The sequence below is a fragment of the Eulemur rufifrons genome, chromosome 29 (genome assembly GCF_041146395.1).
Source record: "Eulemur rufifrons isolate Redbay chromosome 29, OSU_ERuf_1, whole genome shotgun sequence".
Classification (NCBI taxonomy): Eukaryota; Metazoa; Chordata; class Mammalia; order Primates; family Lemuridae; genus Eulemur; species Eulemur rufifrons.
Window position 1 is genome coordinate 96,652,719 of NC_091011.1, and position 22,567 is coordinate 96,675,285.

Genomic DNA, 22,567 nt, shown 5'->3' on the forward strand with positions numbered 1-22,567 from the left:
CCGTCAGACCCCGACCACCTAGCCCACCGCCAGCACCTGCAGGTACTTCATAATAAATGTTTATAAAATGTGTTAAAAATCCTTTATTTTGGCAGAGGGCAACTGGATCTTGGGGACATCTTCCATACCTCCAATCGGGTAGACAAATGCTGTTTTCCACGACTTCTCCCGTCCCTCACCCCCAGCCTCTGGAAGTGCCCCTGGCCCTCCCCCCAGGCGGGGGTGGCCCTTGCCTGCCGCCAGCCCCTCAGCCTGGAGTCCCCTCTTCCAGCGTCTCCCGCCCCCGCTTCCCTCTCTGTGCCGTGTCCATGTGCTCTCAACAGCGATTCACTTCACACTGGTTCCTACTCAGTCGTTACAGTGGACAATAGATTTAATGTGTCATCAGTCCAAGACGTTGGACGTAAATAGCAGACTCTTGGAAAACTCATTCCTTCACCACATCTGAAAGAATGGGGAAATTCTGAGCACTACAGCCAGGGCAGTGCCCCGATACTTTGGTTACGGGGAGGAGAGAGCAGTGCTGGGGCAAGAGGGACAGGCAAGACACGGTTGTCCCCAGGGAGGCCACAGGCAAGCAGAGCAGCAACTGCTCCATGCACACGGAGGGCGCGGGGAGGGGACGGTGGCGGAAGGCAGGTGTGGGCAGGGAAAGGTTCGGGAGGCTTCTGGGAGGTGCGTCTCCCAGGTGGCCACAGGGAAAGACATTTGCGGAGGCTCAGAGAAAAGAGAGAAGGTTCTGCTGTTTCCTGCCAGGGTGTGGGCTGGCAGTTTGGTGCCTCTGGAAGGAGCGGGCAGGGTGCCTGCTCTGTGTGTGGCTGCCGTCGCTCCTGCGATAACCCGAGTACTGGCCGCTTAAATTCACTTGTTAAGGGAGAATTCACTCTGTGCCAAGGAGGAAGTGACTTGAGGTCAAGAATAAATTAATAATTTAGTTTGGAGGATTGGTCCTGGGGGGGAGGCACATTCCCCCTCCTCACAAACGGAGCCCAGGGGAAAGGACAGTTATTGTCTTTGGGGGTGTTCAGCCTAAACCGTGCTTGGGGTAATCCTGGCACCCCACGTTGCCTCTCCCCTCTTTCCCTCCCCCACACAGATACTGCGTTACAACCGTGTGCTGGTCCCCACGCTGGCTGGGTGTCGCAGGCTGACCAGAGAACTGGTGGCCCCGTGGCCCTGGGCAGGACAGCCTCACCTTCCTTCCTCCCCTCCTGGTGGGGGAGTAAATCAGGCTGATTGTTCTGGACTTTCACCTCTGCGAGACCAGCACAAGGACCAGCTATGTACTTGGCAGTGTCCAGTGCAAAATACAAATGCAGGGCCCTTTGTTAAAAAGATTATTGAGAATTTCGACGGCAATCGCAGAACCTGAGACCAAGCACGAGGTGTCAGTGATCAATTGCACAGCATGACGACAGCAGTTACTAACAATGTACGGTGTATTTCTAAATTTCTAAAGAGTAATTTTAAATGCTCTTACCACAAAGAAACAGTAAGTATGTGAGGTGATGGCTAATGTTAATTAGCTTCACTTAATCATTCCACGATTTACACAGATATCATAACATCACACTGTACCATAAACATATACATTATTATTTTTCAGTTAAAAATAAAATTAAAAAACAAAACGAAGCATGAGGCCCCATGCATCTGCACAGGTGGCAGCCTGTGGAGCCAGCCTTGATGGCACCACGTCCCTGCTCAGTACCTTGGGCAGAGGGGAGTAGGGAGGGCAGGAGGGAGCTGCAGGAAGAGGAGGGGAAGCAGGCAGCTGAGAGTGAAGCTATCTGGGCTCACATCTGTAATAACCACCCATAAAAGGCCCATTGTTTTCACACTTAAAGAAAGTTTCTGGTCTGTTTTCATACAACAAGTGTTCTGACTCCTTGATTATTTTCAGAATCATATCTGGGGACCCTCTGTCACCCTTCCAGGTTTAATCATTCTGTATAGGGAGGACACTATTTTCTGGTTTTTCAGCACCAAAGCTGAGTCAGGGGAATGTCTGGGAAGGGGAAGCCCTTCCCTGCAGGGAGGGGTGTGAAGAAGAGGGGAGAAAGTTATGAACTACTGACGCTGGACTAAAGATGACATTTTCCAATATTGGCCAGCGAGACTTTGATTGGCAGCCACTCTGTTAGGTAACTGAGTTCCGAAAGGAGCTGTATATTGGGGTGTAAAGATGGATGTCTGTCTTAGAGCATTTGTGCTGCTATAACAAAATGCCTGAGACTGGGTAATTTATAAAGAACAGAAATCTATTTCTGACAGTTCTGGAGGCCAAGATCAAGGGGCTGGCATTGGTGTCTGATGGAGGCTGCTCGCTGCTTCCAAGTGGCACCTTGTTGCCATGACCACCAGAGGAGCCCAGTGGTGTGTCCTCACATGGCCCACGAGGCAGAAGGGCTACAAAACACTCCCTTGAGCCCTTTTATAAGGATGCTAATCTCACTCACAGGGGTAAAGCCCTCCCGAATTAATCGCCACTCAAAGTCCGTCCCTCTCAATAGCATTGCATTGGGAACTAAGTTTCAGCATGAATTTCAGAGGCAACATTGTCATTTAAACCATAGCGATGTCCACACACAAGCAAGAGTGCGCATGTTCACTAAACTGCAGGCTGCCAACTCTTGCGGTGGGTGTGTCCACGGGAGCCAGAATCTATCTTTGTGAAAATTAAAATTCAACCACTTGAAAAGTGTGAAACTACACTTATACTAGCTCCAGAGTGGTAGAGAAATCTGTATCATGGTGGCATAAATATTCATCTTTCTATAGGAATCAGGGAAAAAGGAAATTATGAGCAATCTCTTCTTGCCCATTAAGAAGAGTTTTGGGGAGTGTTTCAGCTGAAATATTTGAGTTACTGCTATAAATTTCCTTCTTAGGAACAACACCTGAGTTCAGAATAGGAGAGATGGGCAGAAAAGGGAAACTCAAGAGCTAGTTGGGTATTTTCTGAAAGAGCGGAGAGTTCCTAAGGAGAGAAAAAGAATGACTACTGCAAGGAGGAAGGAGGCTGTGTGGGCTGAGTTTAGGGCAGTCAGGCCGGGGAAGAGCGCCGTGAAGGGGGTGTTGGAGAGGGTCTGCAGGCAGCAGCCGTGTGGACATTCACCCCCAGCCACTCCTCTTCAGTGTTTGCTTGGAGGATGCCGTGGTGACTCAGAGTGCTTTAAATGATTTTACGTGTCCGGCCAGTGCTTTTTCGAATGAGACTGCTTCAAGGTGCTCACCAGGAAGCTCACAGCTTTGTGCATGTTGCAAGTGGAAAACAACACAGCTTGACATGGGTGCTAATTGCTTTTAAATTGAGCTTACCTTCTATTTTCAAGGCAGAAATAAGGTAATTAGCTTGGAATGACTGCAATATTTTTCAGTAGTAGTTTTTCTATAGCTTAATGGGTTAAAAACTAATTGTTAATGACATCAACCTGGAACATTTGACTCGGACATAATAATAATTATAAAATCATAATGATAGCAACAACAATAATAATAGTTATCATTTATTTAGTACCTGCTATGTACCAGGTTCTATTGTAAAGGCTTTACATAAATTACCTCTTTACTCTTCACACTAGCTCTGGGAAGTAGGTACTATAGTCTCCTGCATTTTAACAACAGGGAAACTGAGGCACAGAGAGGTTAAGTGTCTTGCCCAAGGTCACAAATGCATAAAGTCAGAGCTAAAATTTAATCCAGTGAGTTTTAAAAAGCCTGTACCTTTGACCACTATGGACTATTTAGTTATGAATTACAAAAGCTTTAGTACCATGACAATGAAGTGTCTTTGGTCACAAGGGAGAGCTGGTGAGAGGACATGAATAATTTAACACAGCTCATCTTCATTAATGAAAAAAACTTCTCAAATCATAAGTAATACTGAGTTTAGGTCTATTTCAACCCTTTTTAATACCCTAGTTATAATCAAAGTAGCCAAACGAGAGCTGCCTGATTTTGGCCACACAAATCCAAAATTAAGAGAATTACTAATCAGAGGAAAGCAGCCACTGAGGATCAGGGCAGTAATGACGCTGAACACATTTTCCATATTATAGTGCCTGGTATTTTTATGCACTAACTTTAAAACTCACAAAAAACCTTCTTTAGGCCGGGCGTGGTGGCTCACGCCTGTATGGGCTGAGGCGGGAGGATCGCTCGAGGTTAGGAGTTCAAGACCAGCCTGAGCAAGAGCAAGACCCCGTCTCTGCTAAAAAATAGAAAGAAATTAGCTGGACAACTAAAAATATATAGAAAAAATTAGCCAGGCATGGTGACTCATGGCTGAAGTCCCAGCTACTTGGGAGGCTGAGGCAGAAGGATTGCTTGAGCCCAAGAGTTTGAGGTTGCTGTGAACTAGGCTGACACCATGGCACTGTAGCCCGGGCAACAGAGCCAGACTCTGTCTCAAAAAAAAAAAAAAAGAAAAAAGAAAAAAAAGAAAAAGCCTTCCTTACAGGTAAGGAAACGAAAGCTCAGAGATAAATTATTTATACAAAAACATACTGAAGTTTCTGAGATGAGATTTGAATACAGGTCTGAGAGACTTCAAAATGTGGGCTCACTCTACACTGCAGTAAACAAGGACAATTAGTGTTATACATTGTTGTTGGCATAAGTCCATATAATTAAAAATGTTGGGGCCGGGCGCGGTGGCTCACGCCTGTAATCCTAGCACTCTGGGAGGCCGAGGTGGGCGGATCGTTTGAGCTCAGGAGTTCGAGACCAGCCTGAGCAAGAGCGAGACCCCATCTCTACTAAAAATAGAAAGAAATTATATGGACAGCTAAAAATATATATAGAAAAAATTAGCCGGGCATGGTGGTGCATGCCTGTAGTCCCAGCTACTCGGGAGGCTGAGACAGGAGGATCCTTTGAGCTCAGGAGTTTGAGGTTGCTGTGAGCTAGGCTGATGCCACGACACTCACTCTAGCCTGGGCAACAAAGTGAGACTCTGTCTCAAAAAAAAAAAAAAAAAAAAAAATGTTGGGATTAAGAATACAGCATGGTTTTTACCTTATTTGCTATCAGCTCTGGCTATCAGGAGCACAATGACTACGTGTTTTTCTGCAAGCTATTTTTGCTTAGAATCAATTTTGCTCCTTGATAAGTAGGCAAGCACAAGGAATAGTAAGATAAGACATGGGATCATGTTGTAATTTTGCGCCCAGTGTCCAGATATATATTGTCGCAACTAGAGTTTTGGCTGAACACAGAGTCGAACTCAGCAATTCTTGCTTACTTCTCTCTTACCTGCTACTGCTCAGCGGCTCCCACTCCATTCGCTGGGACCTCTTTGAGTTTCCCAGCACAACTTCCCCTGCTCGAAAGGAACCACATGAATATCTACTGAAGATATTTTTGAAATGACTTTGTCTTGGTTCATTCATTCTACTACAGTTACATGAGCGTTCCTGCTGAGCTTCTTCTAAAAATGTTCTAGAATGAACATCAATAAGAAGAGGAGAGAGACCGGTGGAAAGCTGACTCCTTCAAAACCTGTTGCTGGTGAGATTGCACAATGGCGAGAAACACTTGGACCTGGCTTTTGGCAGTACGCTCTGTCCACATTGCTGGGAGTCCAATTTACACTCCTCAGCAGTTTTGCTCCCTATTGGCAAACGAATTTAATTTTTATTGAATACTACTCAGTCTCTAGAACATATAGTGATTGCCTGATGGAAGTTCATGGGCATTTGTTACTGGAAATAGAAGACATTCAAGGTAAAGAGCTCAAAAATAGAAAAATGCACTTGAAATTATAAAAGGACCGGGTTAGTCTGAAGGACTGACTTCTGAGGTTCCTTCTGGACCTGACATGTATTATTCCTGTGCTTACCAGGTGGTGGGTTTGCAATGCTTTAGCATTCTTCTGTTTCTCAAGAGAGCCTAAAGAAGGTGCTGAGAACAAAATTACATTTTAATCTATGCTAATTTTCAAAATACGAGCCTCAGTGTTCTTATTTGATTAAGAGAGGTATTTATAATATCCACCTCGTGGGAATGTTGTGAAGATTAAATGTGATGGTGTACTGAAAATGCTTTGTAAATGAAGATATTATTGTAATTCAGTTCTCCATGTGAAATAGAGAGGAAATTGTTACAAATAAACCCCAAATGCTGTTTGGTAGAACAGAGGGAACTTATTAAAATGCAGATCCCCAGATTTCATTTCTAGTTTCTGGCCGGTAGGCCTAGAATTAGTGATTGATTCTAATGAGATGCATACAGAAACACTCAGCCTATCTTGTTGAATGAATAAATGAAGGGAATGTGACTTGAAATTGGAAGGACGAATGAAATTTGAACAGAGTCTTGAAGGATGAAGAGATGAAGTAGGTGAAGAAGAATGTTCTAGACTGAGGGGCCTGACAGTATAGAGAGTTTGAAAAATAGTGTGTGGTCTGGTGTGTCTGGATGTGTCAAGGGGCATAATGTGAGGTGAGATTAGAAAGGTAATTTAGGATTGATCATAGAGGACCTTGAATGCCACAATAATGAACCAAATTCCTATTATGGACCAAATTCCATAATGATAGGGAATCACTGAAGGTTTTAGGGAAAGAAGACTGACATGACATATAAAGTTTCTGTATTTTGTAACGATGCCCCTCATAGCAGTACAATTCTCCTGAAAGATGTCTTGCAGAGGCAAAAGCCTGGAGCCAGGGTGGCTGGTGGGAGGCTATTGAGTAGCTGAGCAAGAGCGACAGTGGGAATGAAAAGCAGGGGTAGGAATGAAAAGCAGGGGCAGAGGCACAGGGAAGTGGTGGGATTGAGTGACTGGGACTTGGCAGCTGAGCGGTATAGGAGGAGAGCGAGGAGAAGGGGTGTGGAGGACTGATTTTCCAGTCTGCATAATTGCCATGGTGGAGACAGAAACATAGCAAAGTTAATCTGAATATATTCAGTTCTCTAGGTAATTTCCTTAAGTCTTGTGGTTTGGGGTCTGTTATTAAGTCCCTGACACTCTCAACACACTCCAGCCAATCAACTCTTGCTTGGACCTTTTTCTCCCGCTGCTGCCAAGACATCAGTGAGGTCCATTGAGTGCAGTGACAGGCCCTTCCTCTTAAAGGAGAATGCCAGCTGCTTTCAAAGGAAGGGGGTTCTAATTTTTTGGTACTCCTTCCTCTGTCTGCATCCTCATGGCAACAAGGAACACACAGATCGCTCCTGCCTACAGCTCTGAGATTACGATTCAGAGCTGCTGGGTGGGCAGTTTCTGAAGAAAGCCTTTTAGTTTTTGTGTTCTTTTCCCTTCTTGGCCCAGCACAAGTAGTTAAATGCAGGAAATTAAGATCACATTGTGCAAGTACTCACGCATTAAATTCCATCAGATGGACAATCTGTAAGCCCTGATTGTTTTGTTCTTCAGCTGCCTTCATAAGCATAAATATGAAGACAACTTGAAAGGTGTTTATGACAAGGACAAGTTCATTTGAGAGTGGTGCTGGGGTGATGGAGTACTCAGGAGAGTGATTATGAAACCGTCACATCATCCCCCATGGAGGAGATGCTGAATTCTATACAGGAAGTGTTACGGTTTCCATGTTTCTGCCTGTGGAGCGGGTGGAGTAGGAGGCCATTGTCAGATAGAGGCACGATAAAGAGATGCCTCTTTTGGCTAAAAAAAGCCAACTAAAACACTTCTCTCATTACAAGTGGAACACCAGACATAAGTCAGAAAAGCAGGCTGGGCTACTCAAAGGGAAAAGAATCCTAGTTATAATAATATGCATTTAGTAGCAAGAATTTAGCAAAGTATATTGGAGGGAGCAAATCTCCTTAGCAATATAATTAACAAAAATTGTACTCAAAGAACTTCTTACAGATGTAATCAGTTTCTAATTTATAGGAGTTTATAATCTAAAAGAATAAGAGAGAAGAATATTTGGAGAATTGTCTTAGTTTGCTCTGGCTGCCGTGACAAAATACCACAGACTGTGTGGTTTAATCAACAGAAATTTATTTTCTCCCAGTTCTCGAGGTAGAAATCTGAGATCAGTGTGCTGGCATAGTTGGATTCTGGTGAGGCCTCTCTTCTTGGCTTGCAGACAGCCACTTTCCTGTGTTCTCACATAGTGTGTCTTCACACTGTGTCCCAGTGGTCTTTTCTCTTCTTGCTGATCAAACCCAATTTCAGCCATATACTTCAGAGGAGATGAGGCCCTTCTCCAGCCCAAGGTCGTCGACTTCAATAATCTAAGTCAAGGCCGGGCGCGGTGGCTCACGCCTGTAATCCTAGCTCTCTGGGAGGCCGAGGTGGGCGGATTGTTTGAGCTCAGGAGTTCGAGACCAGCCTGAGCAAGAGCGAGACCCCATCTCTACTAAAAATAGAAAGAAATTATATGGACAGCTAAAAATATATATAGAAAAAATTAGCCGGGCATGGTGGTGCATGCCTGTAGTGCCAGCTACTCGGGAGGCTGAGACAGGAGGATTGCTTGAGCCCAGGAGTTTGAGGTTGCTGTGAGCTAGGCTGACGCCATGGCACTCACTCTAGCCTGGGCAACAGAGTGAGACTCTGTCTCAAAAAAAAAAAAAAAAAAAAAAATAATCTAAGTCAACTCAGTATATCAGTCCCCTTACCAATGATTGCTTTGGCATAGCCTGTGGGTTGAATTGTGTCCCGTAAAAAGACAAGTTGAAGTTGTAACCTTTGGTACTTGTGAATGTGATCTTGTTTGCAGATGTAATTAAGTTAAGGTGATGTTATTAGGGAAGGCCCTAATCCAATATGACAGGTGAAGAAGAGAACACCATGTGAAGATGCAGACAGTCACAGGGAGAATGTATGTGACAATGGAGGCAGAGATTGGAGTGATACATCTACAAGCCAAGGAATGCCAGCAAACCACCAGAATCTAGGAAAAAGGCATGGAACAGATTGTCTCCTAGAGTCATCAGAGAGAACATGGCCCAGCTGACACCTTGAATTTGGTCTTTTGGCCTCCAGAACTGTGAGAGCATAAACATCTCTTGTTTAAGCCAGCCGATTTGTGTTACTTTGCTATGGCCACCCTAGAAAAACAGAGCTAGTTAATGAAATAAGAGGGGAAGCAGCTGGGGACTTCTGGGCAAGAGTTTCCTCCAGCTCCCTCTTAGAAAGGGAATCAAGATGGGGTATTGGCTCCCTGTTTTTGGTCCATTACAGTTTTGGTGCATGTAGTGCTGTTGCCATCTCGAAACTGCAAGGGGATAAGCCTGAGGACAAAGGTCCACACGCAGGGCCTTGGTAGAACTGAATGGACGTGCTCCTGATGATGCCATTGAATTGCTGAGTTGTCCTGGAATTACTGGATTTCTTACTGTATGACATGATAAATTTGCTCAATCCTCGTGCCCACTTTTAGTTAGGTTTTCTGTTACTCGCCTACAAAATATCTTTTTACATCAAGGGTTAGTGGTCAGGAAATCTTTTATTTTCTGCTGGCTGCTGACTGTGCCCATCATTCCCAATAAGACCTGTGCAGAGGAGACACTCCCTAAAAATGCATACGCTTTATTACTAGCCAGTCCCAAATTCCTATAAAGGCTTCTTCCCTGGTGAAGTGGACTGGGTCATATATGAGGCTTGAGGTCCTCCTGGCCTTTGTACATGTTTCCCATCCCAGGAACACTATCCCACCCCATATTCTCCTTACCTAGCTACTCTCTACCCACTCTGGGTTTCAGCTTAGATACCAATGCTTTCAGAAGCCTCTACTGATTCCCAAGTCAGGGTTAGGTGCCCCTCTATTGGCTGTCTGGGTATCCTGGACTTGCCCCATCTTAGCTTTTACAGCACTGTATTGCAAGCCTGTTTACTGTCCCTATCTCTCACTAGACTCTTGAGGAGAGATACTCTGAACATCCTGCTTACTGTTGCATGCTCAGTTTAATACAAAGCCTGACTCATAGTAGATACTTGGTATATGCATTAAGCAAATGAAAATAAAAGACATGGCAGTGCCAACAGTGTGTAATCTAGAATTTATCTATGATGTTTAGGCCATGACCATGAAAAAATGGGAGCTGGACATGGCCTTGGCAAAACGCAAAGTAGTCAAGTCAATCTTTGTTCCCAGTCTCAGGGTCCTTTACTGGCATTCGTCCACACTTCTGACCTTTCATTTTCCTCTCATCTTCTACTTCTCTCTCCAGTTCTACTGAACATTTTCTAGGTCTGGGTCTATTTGACCCTTACAGGTAAAAAAAGAAATGATAATGGGTTACCTAGGAGTAGTCAACTAATCTATTACTTCTTCTAGGGAAAAAACATAATGCTTTAAGTAAAAACTACATGTTTCTAGAAAGCTCTTAAAAAATTAATGTCAAGAATTTGTGATAAGGCAAGAAATAGGAAGCAAGTGGGACTTTCAGTACCTTTGTAACATAGTAAATAGGTGTTTGCCTTTTTTGGTCCCTGGTTTCAGCAAGAACTTTTTGATCATTATCCCATTACTGATACTCGAAAACATTTTCCAGTAATGATCTTGGTGCAATGTTGACTCACTTGAGGTCATTCATTCCCTAAGGCTGGCCAAACATTTGTTTTACAGATTTTTCTTTTTAGAAGAAATTTTTCAGTGTTAAGTATAATAAGTCCAACAGTAATTTTTTTCCTATATAGTGAAGTTTATTCATTCATTCAATAAACATTTGGGTTCTTCCCATGTATGTACCAAATACTGTGTTAAGCATCTGGTCATCAACAGTGAGCAAAACAGATTCAGGCCCTATCCTGGCAGATCTTATAGTCCGGGAGGGGAGACAGACTACAAATAAATAAATATAACAAATTCTGCTCCAAATGTTAGGACTGAAACCAACAGATTGTTGAGATAGAGAGGATAAAGTGGGGGTAAGGGACCCAGTCAAGGTGATCAGGGACAACTTTCCTGAGGTGACATTTGAGCCAAGACTTAAAGGATGAGAAAAGAGCCAGGCCTCAGAAATGGGGTCACGTTCACGTAAGTCAGTTAAAAATAAACCCCAATCTCTCCAGCAGCAAGGTTGGATGTGTGGGCCAAGAGGCCTCGCTGCCAGCACTAAATATGGCGGGCGAGGGGCGGGGCGCGCGTGTCCTGATTGGCCGGCCTGGGAGATGCGTCACGAGGCGGCCGCGGAGCATCCGGGCTCCTGGCGGCGGCGCTGCGGCTGCTCACGGGAGACGCGGCGCGCGGGGCAAGCGGGTGGCCGAGCCGACTGCTGCGGGGCGCTCCCGGGCGGCCGGCTGGGCCCAGCGCCGCGCGTCCCGAGCATGGCGGGCTCCCTGCCTCCCTGCGTGGTGGACTGTGGCACCGGGTAAGAGCCACTCGGCGCCCACCCCCGCTCCTCCACGCCCCGCTCCCGGTCCCTGGCGTCCCGCCCTCACCTGGAGGTCGAGCTGCGCCCGCCGCAGGGGGTCTCACCCCCCGACCACCTGGGCAGGTGGGGGCACCGGCACCAGCTTCCCTCCAAGATTCACTTTGACGTTGTAAAACCCCCCTTTCCTCTCCAGGAAAGGCCACTGGAGGAAAAGAATTGAGAGGGAGGGACGTGGTGCCCAGTATGAGTGTGCCCCTCTTCTCCTCGCCCCGCCTCACGTGGCTGGGCGGGGGTCCCCTGGACTCTCAGCACCTCTCCGTCCCGCCGCTGGGATGGATACCCTGTCGGGGATCCCGGAGCCAGCAGGACCTCAGCTTGTAGGAATGCCGGCTTGTGAGGCACAGATCACTGCAGCTCTCTTAACGTCACTTACCTCCTCGCTAACGGTGTCCCTGCCTTCTCACATTCTTAAAACTGGCCCTCATCCTGTGCCCTCGTGTGCGTGTCATTTCTCCTGGCTGATGATGCTTTACCACCTACTTGTGGCGATATTTGCATTGATTAGCAACTTGACACCTTTTTTATTGCCCACTCTGCGGTTTTCCACTATGAAATGGCACACTCAGGCCAAGCTCTTGATTTACTTTGCATAGATTTGCCTTTTCTCTTAAAAATGTGTTTAAAAAGACTCCATTTTGAAAGACAGTCGAAATTTGGGAAAGCCATTTGTGGTATTGTGTATAGGGTTTTTTTTTTTTTTTTCTTTCTTTTTGGGTGTGATCGCTTCTTTTGATGCTAAAGATATTCAAAAGGGACCTTAGGAAATGTCCTGCAATGTCAGTGCTCCAAGCTTGGCTGGTTTAGTTCATTTTAGAAAGGTGATTGCTGAATCCATCTAGTTGGTAGTTTGGGAATACAAGTTTGCCTGCTTGCATTATGGATATAATGCTTAATAAAATAGCCTGGAAGTAAATTTAGTCTCTTGAAAGATTTTCCAAGAAAGGATTTTAATCATTTCTGCCACAAAATATTCCATGGCATGTTCACTTTACCCTTGATTCTTTTGTGTGGAAAAATGCTCTTGGTTTGGTTTCCTTGACAACCTTGTGGGGGTGTCTTTAATTTGCTACAGTCCATCTCCTACTTATAGTTCTTTCCTTTTGCTGCTAAAGCGACCAGTTGTGGTTACAGGCTGGAAAAATCTGCCTCTTTGCTGGTGTTAATTCTTCTTTTTGACATACACAATTGTATCAGAAGTTTTGTAGCTTTTTATCTTAGAAATAGTTTTTCTACCTAAAACACAAGCCAAAATCAGTACTGATACAACTCCCCAATTACTGGCTTCCTTATCAGGCCCTCTCCCCACAATCTCATTGTTGACCCCATCCCTGCTCAGGTCTGGTTGTGTCAAGAGTGAAAGCAACATGTAAAAGTATTTTTCATTTCACGTTTGCATGTGAGATTTTTGCTATTTTTGGTCCTGTAAAACTATTGAAATATAAAGCATCTCTTGGTAGTAGTAATAAAATAATGCTCATAGAATTTGCCATACCTTTATATTAGTAAGCTGGGGACCTTACTCATCATTCTTGCTATAAATATCTAAAATGTCGTGCTCAGTTTTGACCTTTTTAGGTAAGTGATTGATGTAACTTTGCTTACTTGGAGATTAAACTTCAGTAAATCATTCGTTTGTGGCCCAAAGTCAGGCTTTGGGCTTTGGTGTCAAGACTTAGAAATAGTGGCAGGGAACCTTCCCAGTGGGTTTCACATGAACATATTCTGTTGTGGAAACTACTGTGGTTGTTGTGAATTCCCAGTGTCCAGTGTCTGGCCAGAAAGAGCAGCCTGAAGAAGCCTGAATTTATGTACTGTAGCACATTAGTAGTTCTTATATTTCCCAGAGAGCTAAAATGGTTTTTGGATTGAGGTTTGCCTCAAAATAGGACAAAAAATGGTAAAATGCAGATAAAAATAACCAGGACTAAGGAAAAGAATGGACCTGGGAAGTCACCCAAACTTTTAGACCGGTGGTTGCTGAAGTTGGGCCTCACGTTTGACCTTAGTTTTCCTGTTTGAAGTCATAGGAGTCATTGTTAGTTACGTAATTAATTCCTGTTTTCAGGAAGGAAGAGAAATACTTGTTTCTTAGGTTAAAAAGCCTTTTTAGTACAAAATTCTAAAGGAAACATTTATGTTGAGCTGTACATAGTGGGCACTAGTGGGGGGTGTAGTGGGCACTAATAATTTAGTAGACAATGTGCTAAACTTTTTTATAGCAAACATATTTCATACCAGCAGCCTCAGGTCCTCTGATAAACACTGAGGCCAACTGAGTGAGCACAAATGCGCTAGGGGCCAGGGTAGTGTGGACAAAGGGATCTGCTGGATCCAAAAATAAAGCTTCATCTATTTAAAGGAATGACTAGGCTACATAGTTTTCAGAGAATATTTCACAAATCCAGTCTCACTTCTCTTAGCCAAACTTTTCAAATGAGGATTTTTGTATTTTAAAACTTATTTTGAAAGAATTTCAAATCTGAAAGGTGGAAGAGAACAAAATATTGGCCAAGCACGGTAGCTCACGCCCACCGTTATCCCAGCATTTTGTGAGGCTGAGGCGGGAGGATCGCTTGAACTCAGGAGTTCGAGACCAGCCTGGGCAATATAGTGAGACCTCGTCTCTACAAAAAATAGAAAAATTAGCCAGGTGTGACAGTATGTACCTGTAGTCCCAGCTACTCGGAAGGCTGAGGCAGGAGAATTGCTTGAGCCCAGGAGTTGGAGGTTGCAGTGATCATACCACTGCACTGCAGCCTGGGCAACAGAGTGAGACCCTGTATGAAAAAAAAGAAACAAAAACAAACTATTATATATTCTTCCAGTTTCACCAACTGTTAACATTTGCTTTATCATTCTCTCTGTATATCTATACATGTTATTATTACTTTACTGTATTGAGAATAAGTTGCATACATCGTACTCCTTTACACCAAGATACTTCAGTGTATATTTCCTGAAAACAAGGACTTTCTCATGTAATCATAAACCAGTTATCAAAATCAGAAAATTTAACATTTATTTATTTATTTTAGAGACATGGTCTCACTTTGTCTCCCAGGCTAGCGTGTAGTGGCATGATCATAGCTCACTGCCACTGTGACTTCCTGGGTTTAAATGATCCTCCTGGCTCAGCCTCCTGAGTAGCTGGGACTACAGGCACTTGCCACCATGCCTGACTAATTTTTTAAATTTATTTTTTGTAGTGATGGGGTCTTGCTGTGTTGCCCAGGCTGGTATTGAACTCCAGGGCTCAAGCAGTCCCCCTGCCTCGGCCCCCTAAAGGGCTAGAATTAGAGGTATGAGCCACGGTACCCTGCCTAGAAAATTTAACATTTATACATAGTATCCTATATGCCATATGAATACATGAGAACAGTCTCATTTATGTCTTTTATGGAATCTCACCCCCTCTCTCATCCAGCACCATGCATTGCATTTGGTGGTCATGATGTCTTTTAACTCTCATTCAATCTACAGCAGTTCCTTAGCTTTTTCTTGTCTTTCAAGATGTTGACGTTTTGGCAGCTATTTGTTACCTGATGTTTCCCTATGGTAGATACAGTTTATGCAGATTTGTCAGGACTACCACAGAAGTGATGTTGATCCTTCTTAGTGCATCCCATGAAAAAGCTTAAGATAGGGATTTGCCTCTCTCTTTTTTTTTTTTTTTTTTTTGAGACAGAGTCTCACTCTGTTGCCCAGGCTAGAGTGAGTGCCGTGGCATCAGCCTAGCTCACAGCAACCTCAAACTCCTGAGCTCAAGCGATCCTCCTGTCTCAGCCTCCCGAGTAGCTGGGACTACAGGCATGCGCCACCATGCCCGGCTAATTTTTTCTATATATATTTTTAGTTGTCCATATAATTTCTTTCTATTTTTAGTAGAGGTGGGGTCTCGCTCTTGCTCAGGCTGGTCTCGAACTCCTAAGCTCAAACGATCCGCCCACCTCGGCCTCCCAGAGTGCTAGGATTACAGGCGTGAGCCACCGCGCCCGGCCTCTCTTTTTTTTTTTAACGAGACTGGGTCTCACTTTGTCACCCAGGCTGAGTGCAGTGGAGGGATCATAGCTCACTGCGGCCTTCAATTCCTGAGCTCAAGGGATCCTTCTGCCTCAGCCTCTGGAATGGCTAGGACTACGGGTACATGCCACCAAGCCTGGCTAATTTTTATTTCTAAATTTTTTTTGTAGAGATAGGGTCTCACTGTGTTGCTCAGGCTAGTCTCAAACTCCTGGCCTTAAGCAATCCTTCCACCTTCGCCTCCTTAAGTGCTGGGATTACAGTTGTGAGCCACCATGCCCAGCCTTGCCTTATTCTTGATGAAGATCATTTGGATAGGGTGATGTCTACTAGGTTTCTTCATTTTTCAGTTACTGTTTTTCCCTTTGTAATTAATAAGTCATTTGTGGGGAGATATGTTCTTCTTTAAACTTTCGCCCATTAGTTTTAGTGTCCATTGGTGATTCTTGCCTGAATTAGTTATTGTAGTGATGGGTACAAAATGGTGATTTTTAAACTCTAGTATTGTCTCCACCTATTAGCAATTTTACTGTAAGGAAGAGCTTTCCCATAGTCCCCATTTATTTTTCTTCTGTGTGGATTGTTTTATTGTAAGGGTTGTAATCCATTTTGTCATACTTATTATATTCAGTGGATTATTATCTATTAATATTATTGCCATTGTTTTGATGCTTAAATTGTCCCAGATTTGGCCACCTAAAACTCTTTCAAGCTTGCTTCCATGTTCTTTAGACATGTCTCCATCATTTTTTGGGCATTCTGCTATTATCAAAAGATAATGACAGCCTTGTCATGTATATGTCTTTTTGTATTTTTTTTTTTTTTGCCACAGTATCGCTGGGATAGATTCCTAGAAGTGGGATTTCTGGGTCAAAGGGCAAATGTGTATGTAATTTTGCTATGCGATGTGAAATTCCACTCATTAGTGTGCGTTCTCACCAGTGATGTGTGAGAACACCTATGTTTTACAGACTCATTAGCAGAGTACATTGTCAAATCTTTTGATTTTTACCAACCTAGAATACAAAAAATTGTATCTTACTGTCTTAGTTTGCTTTGTGTTTCTACAGCAGAATACCACACACTGGATAATTTATAAAGAAGAGAAGTTTATTTGGCTCATGGTTCTGGAGGCTGGGAAGTCTAAGAGCAGCTTGCCAACATCCGGGGAGGGCCTTAGTGCTGTGTTATCCCATGGTGCAAGGTGGCAGGCAGGAGAGGGCGAGATTGAGAGGAAGAGAGAGGGTCAACTCGCTGTTATAACAATCCATTCTCCGTAACGGACCCAATCCCATGATAATGTTCATCTGTTCATCAGACTGGATTAGTTGTTGAGTGAATAATCCATTCCTTAAGAGTGTGGCTCCTCTTAATGGTCCACTTCTAAATGGCAATTAAATTCCAAGATGAATGTTGGAGGGGACATTCAAACCATAGCACTCAATGTAGTTTTAATTTCGATTTGTTATGTGGGAAGATAAGCATCTATCCATGTGGTTGAGTGTCCTTTGTATTTCTTTTTTTCTGTCTCTTCATTTACCTAATCCATTTTTCTCTGGCTTTTGCTCTTCTGCTTCTTTATTTTTAGATGCTCTTCATATATTACAGTATGTCAGGGGTTCCACAGACCACCCCCCAGGTTCAGTGATTGTTAGGAGGACTCTCAGGACTACAATGAAAAGGTACCAAGCAAAAACATGTGGGAAGTGTCTGAAAGAAGCTGGGTGCAAACTTCCAGAGTCCTCTCCCAGTGCAGTCATGTACCTGATTCCACCAGCATCAAGCTGTGACAACACAAGTACAGTGCTGTTCACTGGAGAAGCTTGTCAGAGACTCAGAGCCCAGGGTTTTCACTGGGGGGTGGTCTTGCAGGCACCCTTTGCATAGCACTACCAGAATTCCAGAGTCCCAGAAGGAAGGCAAGGGTTTGGTGTAAACTGCATTGTTTGCACAGTGTAGGCACACTCTTGTCATTTAGGGAATGGTGGGAACCCTCCAGAAATCCAGGTTCCCACATGCCAGCCAGAGGCCAAGACTATAAGCAGATCTTTCAAGGGAAAGCAGTCTTGGGTCTGTTAATGCTTGTCTTCACGTAAGGATATTAACCCTTAATGATATGTTGCAAATATATTTTCCCTATTTATCATTTGTCTTTTATCATGCAAAATTTGTTGTTTTTTTTTAAAGTAATCAGGTTTATTAATCTTTTCCTTATTTCTGGATTTGGAGTCATAGTTAGGTCTTTTTCATTACTAGATTACATGGTATTTATTTTTTTTACTGGTTTCATTTTTTCATTTAAATTGCTAATCGAGTTGGAATTTATCTTGGGATATATGGTATGAGGAATGGACCCAGTTGGATCCAATTTTTTTTCCTTTTGGCTGTCCTGTTTATCTCAACATCATTTATGGAAAAAACTAAATAACTGGAGATGCTGCTTTTATTGTGTACTAAATTTGTCTATTCGATTGTGTTTATTTCTGGATTTTGTATTGTGTTAGTCTGTTGGTCTATTCATAACCACAGCACTACAGTCTTAATTAGTGAGGGTATTTGAAATGATTTAGTATCTGATGGTGCCGGCCTCCCCTGCCTAACCTATTCTTCCTTTTTAGGGCTTTCCCATGTATTCTTGCTTGTTCTTCCTCCAAATGAACTTTATTTTTATTTTTTTATTTTTTTTTTTTATCAAGCATGGGGCTTGTAGCATTTATTTCTCCCTGACACGTTTCAATTTGTCTTACAGAAAATTTTTTATTCTTTAGTGATTTATACCTCTCAATGTTACATTTGCCTACAGACTTTTCTTCTGGCATGCTGGTATTTATGATGGGCACAGAAACCTATTTAAATTATTTCTGAGATACATTTTGCTTCAAATGCCATAAACATTTCCTTATCTCACCAAAATGTCCAGTGTTACTTTTTGTCTCAAATGAACTTTATATCAGCTTCTCTGTTTCCAAGGGAAAAAGCCTGATGGCATTTTTCATTGGAATTATAGTAGTTTAGTTAATGAACATCATCATCTTTATGTCTTCCCATCAAAGAATATATGATATATTTTTTATTTGTTCAAGTCTGTTTGTGTCTTAGGAATATTGTGGTGTTTCTTCAAGTAGATTTCTTTCTTTTTTTTTTTTGGAGACAGAGTCTGGCTCTGTGACCCGGGATAGACTGCAGTGGCGTCATGGCAGCTCACTGTAACCTCAAACTCCTGGGCTCCTGCCATCCTCCTGCCTCAGTCTCCCCTAGTAGCTGGGACTACAGGTGCATGCCCCTGCACTAGGCTAATTTTTCTTTTTCTTTTCTTTTCTTTTTTCTTTTTTTTTTTTTGAGACAGAGTCTTGCTCTGTTGCCCTGGGTAGAGTGCTATGGCATCAGCCTAGCTCACAGCAACCTCAAACTCCTGGGCTAAAGCGATGCTCCTGCCTCAGCCTCCCAGAGTGCTAGGATTTACAGGCATGAGCCACCATGCCCGGCCTAATTTTTCTATTTTTAGTAGGGACGGGTCTCGCTGGTGCTCAGGCTGATCTGGAACTACTGAGCTCAAGTGATCCTCTGGCCTCGGCCTCCCAGAGTGCCAGGATTACAGGCGTGACCCACCATACCCTGCCCTGGTAGATTTCTTGTTAAGTTTACACCTAGGTGTTTGATTTTCTTTTTGCTGTCATAAATGCTGTCTTTTTTTTTTCATTTTAATCTTATGTTTTTTCTGGAGTATATAAAGGCTATTAGTTTTTATGTGTTAATTTTATAACTTGCTGCTTTACAAAATGTTTATATTATTTATATGAATTTTTCCCTTGATCTTTAGGGTTTTCTGGATATAAAAATTTGTCATTGGCAAATGTCCTTTCCATTTTTATGGACACTAATTGCTTTTTAATTGACACATTGCAGGGGCTAATACCTTCAAAACAATGTTGAATAGGAGTGGAATTAGTGGACATTAGTAGTTGTGGTGTTTCTAAAACAAGTAAGATGCTGGCTTTTTGGGCTGCTGTTTGTGTATTTACATGCACACACATAAAATGTGTACGTATACATATGAATATATGTCATGGTAAGAAAGTAACTGCTGGCCAGGCGTGGTGGCTCACGCCTGTAATCCTAGCACTCTGGGAGGCCGAGGCCGGTGGATCGCTCGAGGTCAGGAGTTCAAGACCAGCCTGAGCAAGAGCGAGACCCCCGTCTCTACTAAAAATAGAAAGAAATTATCTGGCCAACTAAAATATATAGAAAAAATTAGCCGGGCATGGTGGTGCATGCCTGTAGTCCCAGCTACTCGGGAGGCTGAGGCAGCAGGATCGCTTAAGCCCAGGAGTTTGAGGTTGCTGTGAGCTAGGCTGATGCCACGGCACTCACTCTAGCCTGGGCAACAAAGCGAGACTCTATCTCAAAAAAAAAAAAAAAAAAAAGAAAAGAAAAAAAAGAAAGTGTTAATTTACATTTTCTTGACATGTTTATAGTATGAATGGATGTTGAATGTTGCCAGATATCTTTATCATAAATGGAGCATGTAGTTTTCTTTCTTAGCCAGTTAATTATTAATATATTAATGGGTTTTCTGATGTTGAACCACTCTTGCATTCTGGATTAATCCCCACTTGATCATGATATATTATTTTTTGATGTGCAGGTAGATTCTGTTTGTTAATATTTTATTTAGACTTTTACATCAATGTAAGTGGGACCAATTTATAGTTTTGTGTTTTGGTGCAATCTTGGTCAGATTTTAGGGTCAGTGTTACATTTTCTTCACAAAACAAATAAAGTAGTTTTCATTTTTTTGTGCCCTGGAATAATTTAAGTAGTATTAAGACTATCTGAGTTTAAAGTCTTGGTAGTGAAACTGGGCTTAGTGCTTTCTTGTGTGTGGAGTTCTACTCTCCCTATTCCTTCTGTGTCTATTTAGACTTTCTGTCCTCAGTGGAATCAATTTTAATATGTTGCATTTGTCTAAAAAACGTCCACTTCATCTAGATTTTTCAAATGTATATATATTATAGCCTCTTCATTTTTAAAAATCTCTGTTTTTATGGTTATTTTTCTTCTTGTCACTTAAATTTGTGTGTTATCTTTTCACTCCTTTTTCCTAATGGTTTAGCTAGTGGCTTATCTATTTTGCAGATCTATTTTCAAAGCTTTGGAGTTTATTAGTTCTATTATTTTACTGTGCTTTGACTCATTTATTTCTGCTTTTATCATTATTAATTTCTTCTGCTTTTCTTCATTTTGTTTTCTTGTTTTTGTTTTGAGTGAGGGAAATATTAATAAATTCATTTTTATTTTTTCCTTTATGTTGAAAAGGTATTTAATAGTACAACAATTTGGCTGCTATGTCTTTAGCTGTATTTATCCCTTAGATTTAGATTTATTTTTTGTTACCATTTTTAAGAAATTTCTGTTTTCTTGTTTTGAATTTCCCTCCTCACTCAATATTTATGTGCTAGCATGTTTTAAAATTTGTAGGTGGAAGGACCTTTTTGTTTTTTGTTTTTTTGAGACAGAGTCTCACTCTGTTGCCCGGGCTAGAGTGCCGTGGCATCAGCCTAGCTCACAGCAACCTCAAACTCCTGGCTTCAGGCAATCCTTCTGCCTCAGCCTCCCGGGTAGCTGGGATTACAGGTATGTCCCACCATGCCTGGCTAATTTTTTCTATATATTTTTAGTTGTTCAGGTAATTTCTTTCTATTTTTAGTAGAGACCAGGTCTTGCTCTTGCTCAGGCTGGTGTCGAACTCCTGAGCTCAAACGATCCACCTGCTTCAGCCTCCCAGAGTGCTAGGATTACAGGCGTGAGCCACCGTGCCTGGCCCCTTTTTGTTTTTAATTTCTACTCTTATTAGATTATGGTTAGAGAATGCTGGTAGTATTTTTCTGTTCTTTGGACTTCATTTTTTTGTGGACTAAGATATAGTTTGTGAATTCTCTATGTTCTTGGAAAGAAAGTATAATCTCTATTTGTGAGTTCAGAGTTGAACATATATCTATATTAACTATCTTATTGATGTTATTTAGGTCTTCCAATTTTTTTTGTCTACTTTATCTGTCTTGGACTGAGAATGGTATGTTAAAGTCTCCTATTATTAGTGTTTTTCTTGTTTCTCCTTGGGTTTCCTGTAGTTTCTGCTTTATGAAAGTTGTTGCTGCCTTACTGGCTACCTGCATATAAATAACTTGTATCTCCCCTTGAGTTGTTGCTTTAGCATTGTAAAGTAGTCTTCTTTTAGCGTTTTCTCCCCGAATTCTGCTTTGTCAGATATCAAGATGTGTGATCTCTGCTTGCTTCTTCTTGTGTTTGCCTGGTATGTATATATTTGTCCATCCTTTTGTAATTATCCCTTCTGAATTGTTTATACCCAACATATTGTTGGATTTTGCTTTCTAGCCAATTTTAGAAGGTTGCCTTTTAATGGGTGAATAAAGCACATTTGTACGTACTATGATTGATATATTTCACCTCAGTTTTGCCATATTTATGTCATTTTTACACATATATGGTTAAATATAATCTTTTGCCGTATGGTCAGTTTTATTTGATTTATATCTTTTTTGGTGGACTTTAGGATGGATTATATTTTTGTCTAATAGTTACCTTTATATATAACCCTATTGTGTGGCTGTTTTCTGCTGGCTCTCAACTATGAGCAGAAATGAAATTAGTTTATAATCTCTTCTTCTCCTTCCTTGTCCTCTCTTCCAGGATCTGATTTGAAAAAAGAAAAGAAAGTCTTTTCTAATTAATAACTATTAGATAGTTAACAAGTTTATTTTATTTTTATGTATGCTATTTTTGTGTTGTATCTATATTGACAGAATCTAGAGCCATTTATTATTACACTTTTTTTCCTTATAACTACCATAAAATTTTATTTATGAAAAGTTCTCTAAAGCATTAGTAGCATTGATTTTACCATATATCATATATCCTTTTTTTACTATAAAGGTTCTTGCATACTTTGTTGGACATGTCATGGTATAAATATACATTCACTTAACACTCCTTCATGGAACCTCCCAAAATAAACGAAACTAATCAAAACAGAGAAGAAAATAGCTAAAACTCATATCACATTTTATGAAATTTACAGTGGAGTGTGGACCCATTTGCGGGAGGATATGAGATGTGACATCGCTGCCCATCTCTGGCAGGTTGCAGGTGTCTAAGCATAAGTTCCTGAAGG

General features: G+C 42.1%; 1 protein-coding gene across 8 annotated transcripts in view; it reads left to right on the top strand.

Moving 5' to 3' along the window:
• Positions 1-11,117: 11,117 nt before the first annotated feature.
• Positions 11,118-22,567, top strand: part of ACTR3B (actin related protein 3B) — a 70,527-nt gene continuing 59,077 nt past the window's right edge. For 7 of the 8 annotated variants that reach the window (XM_069461271.1, XM_069461272.1, XM_069461273.1 and 4 more), the window contains exon 1: positions 11,118-11,292. In XM_069461271.1, coding sequence (XP_069317372.1) covers positions 11,249-11,292 — 44 coding nt within the window. In that variant the 5' untranslated portion in view covers positions 11,118-11,248. Of the gene's footprint in view, positions 11,419-22,567 lie in introns of all 8 variants that reach the window. The other variant, XM_069461274.1, reaches the window with a different exon arrangement.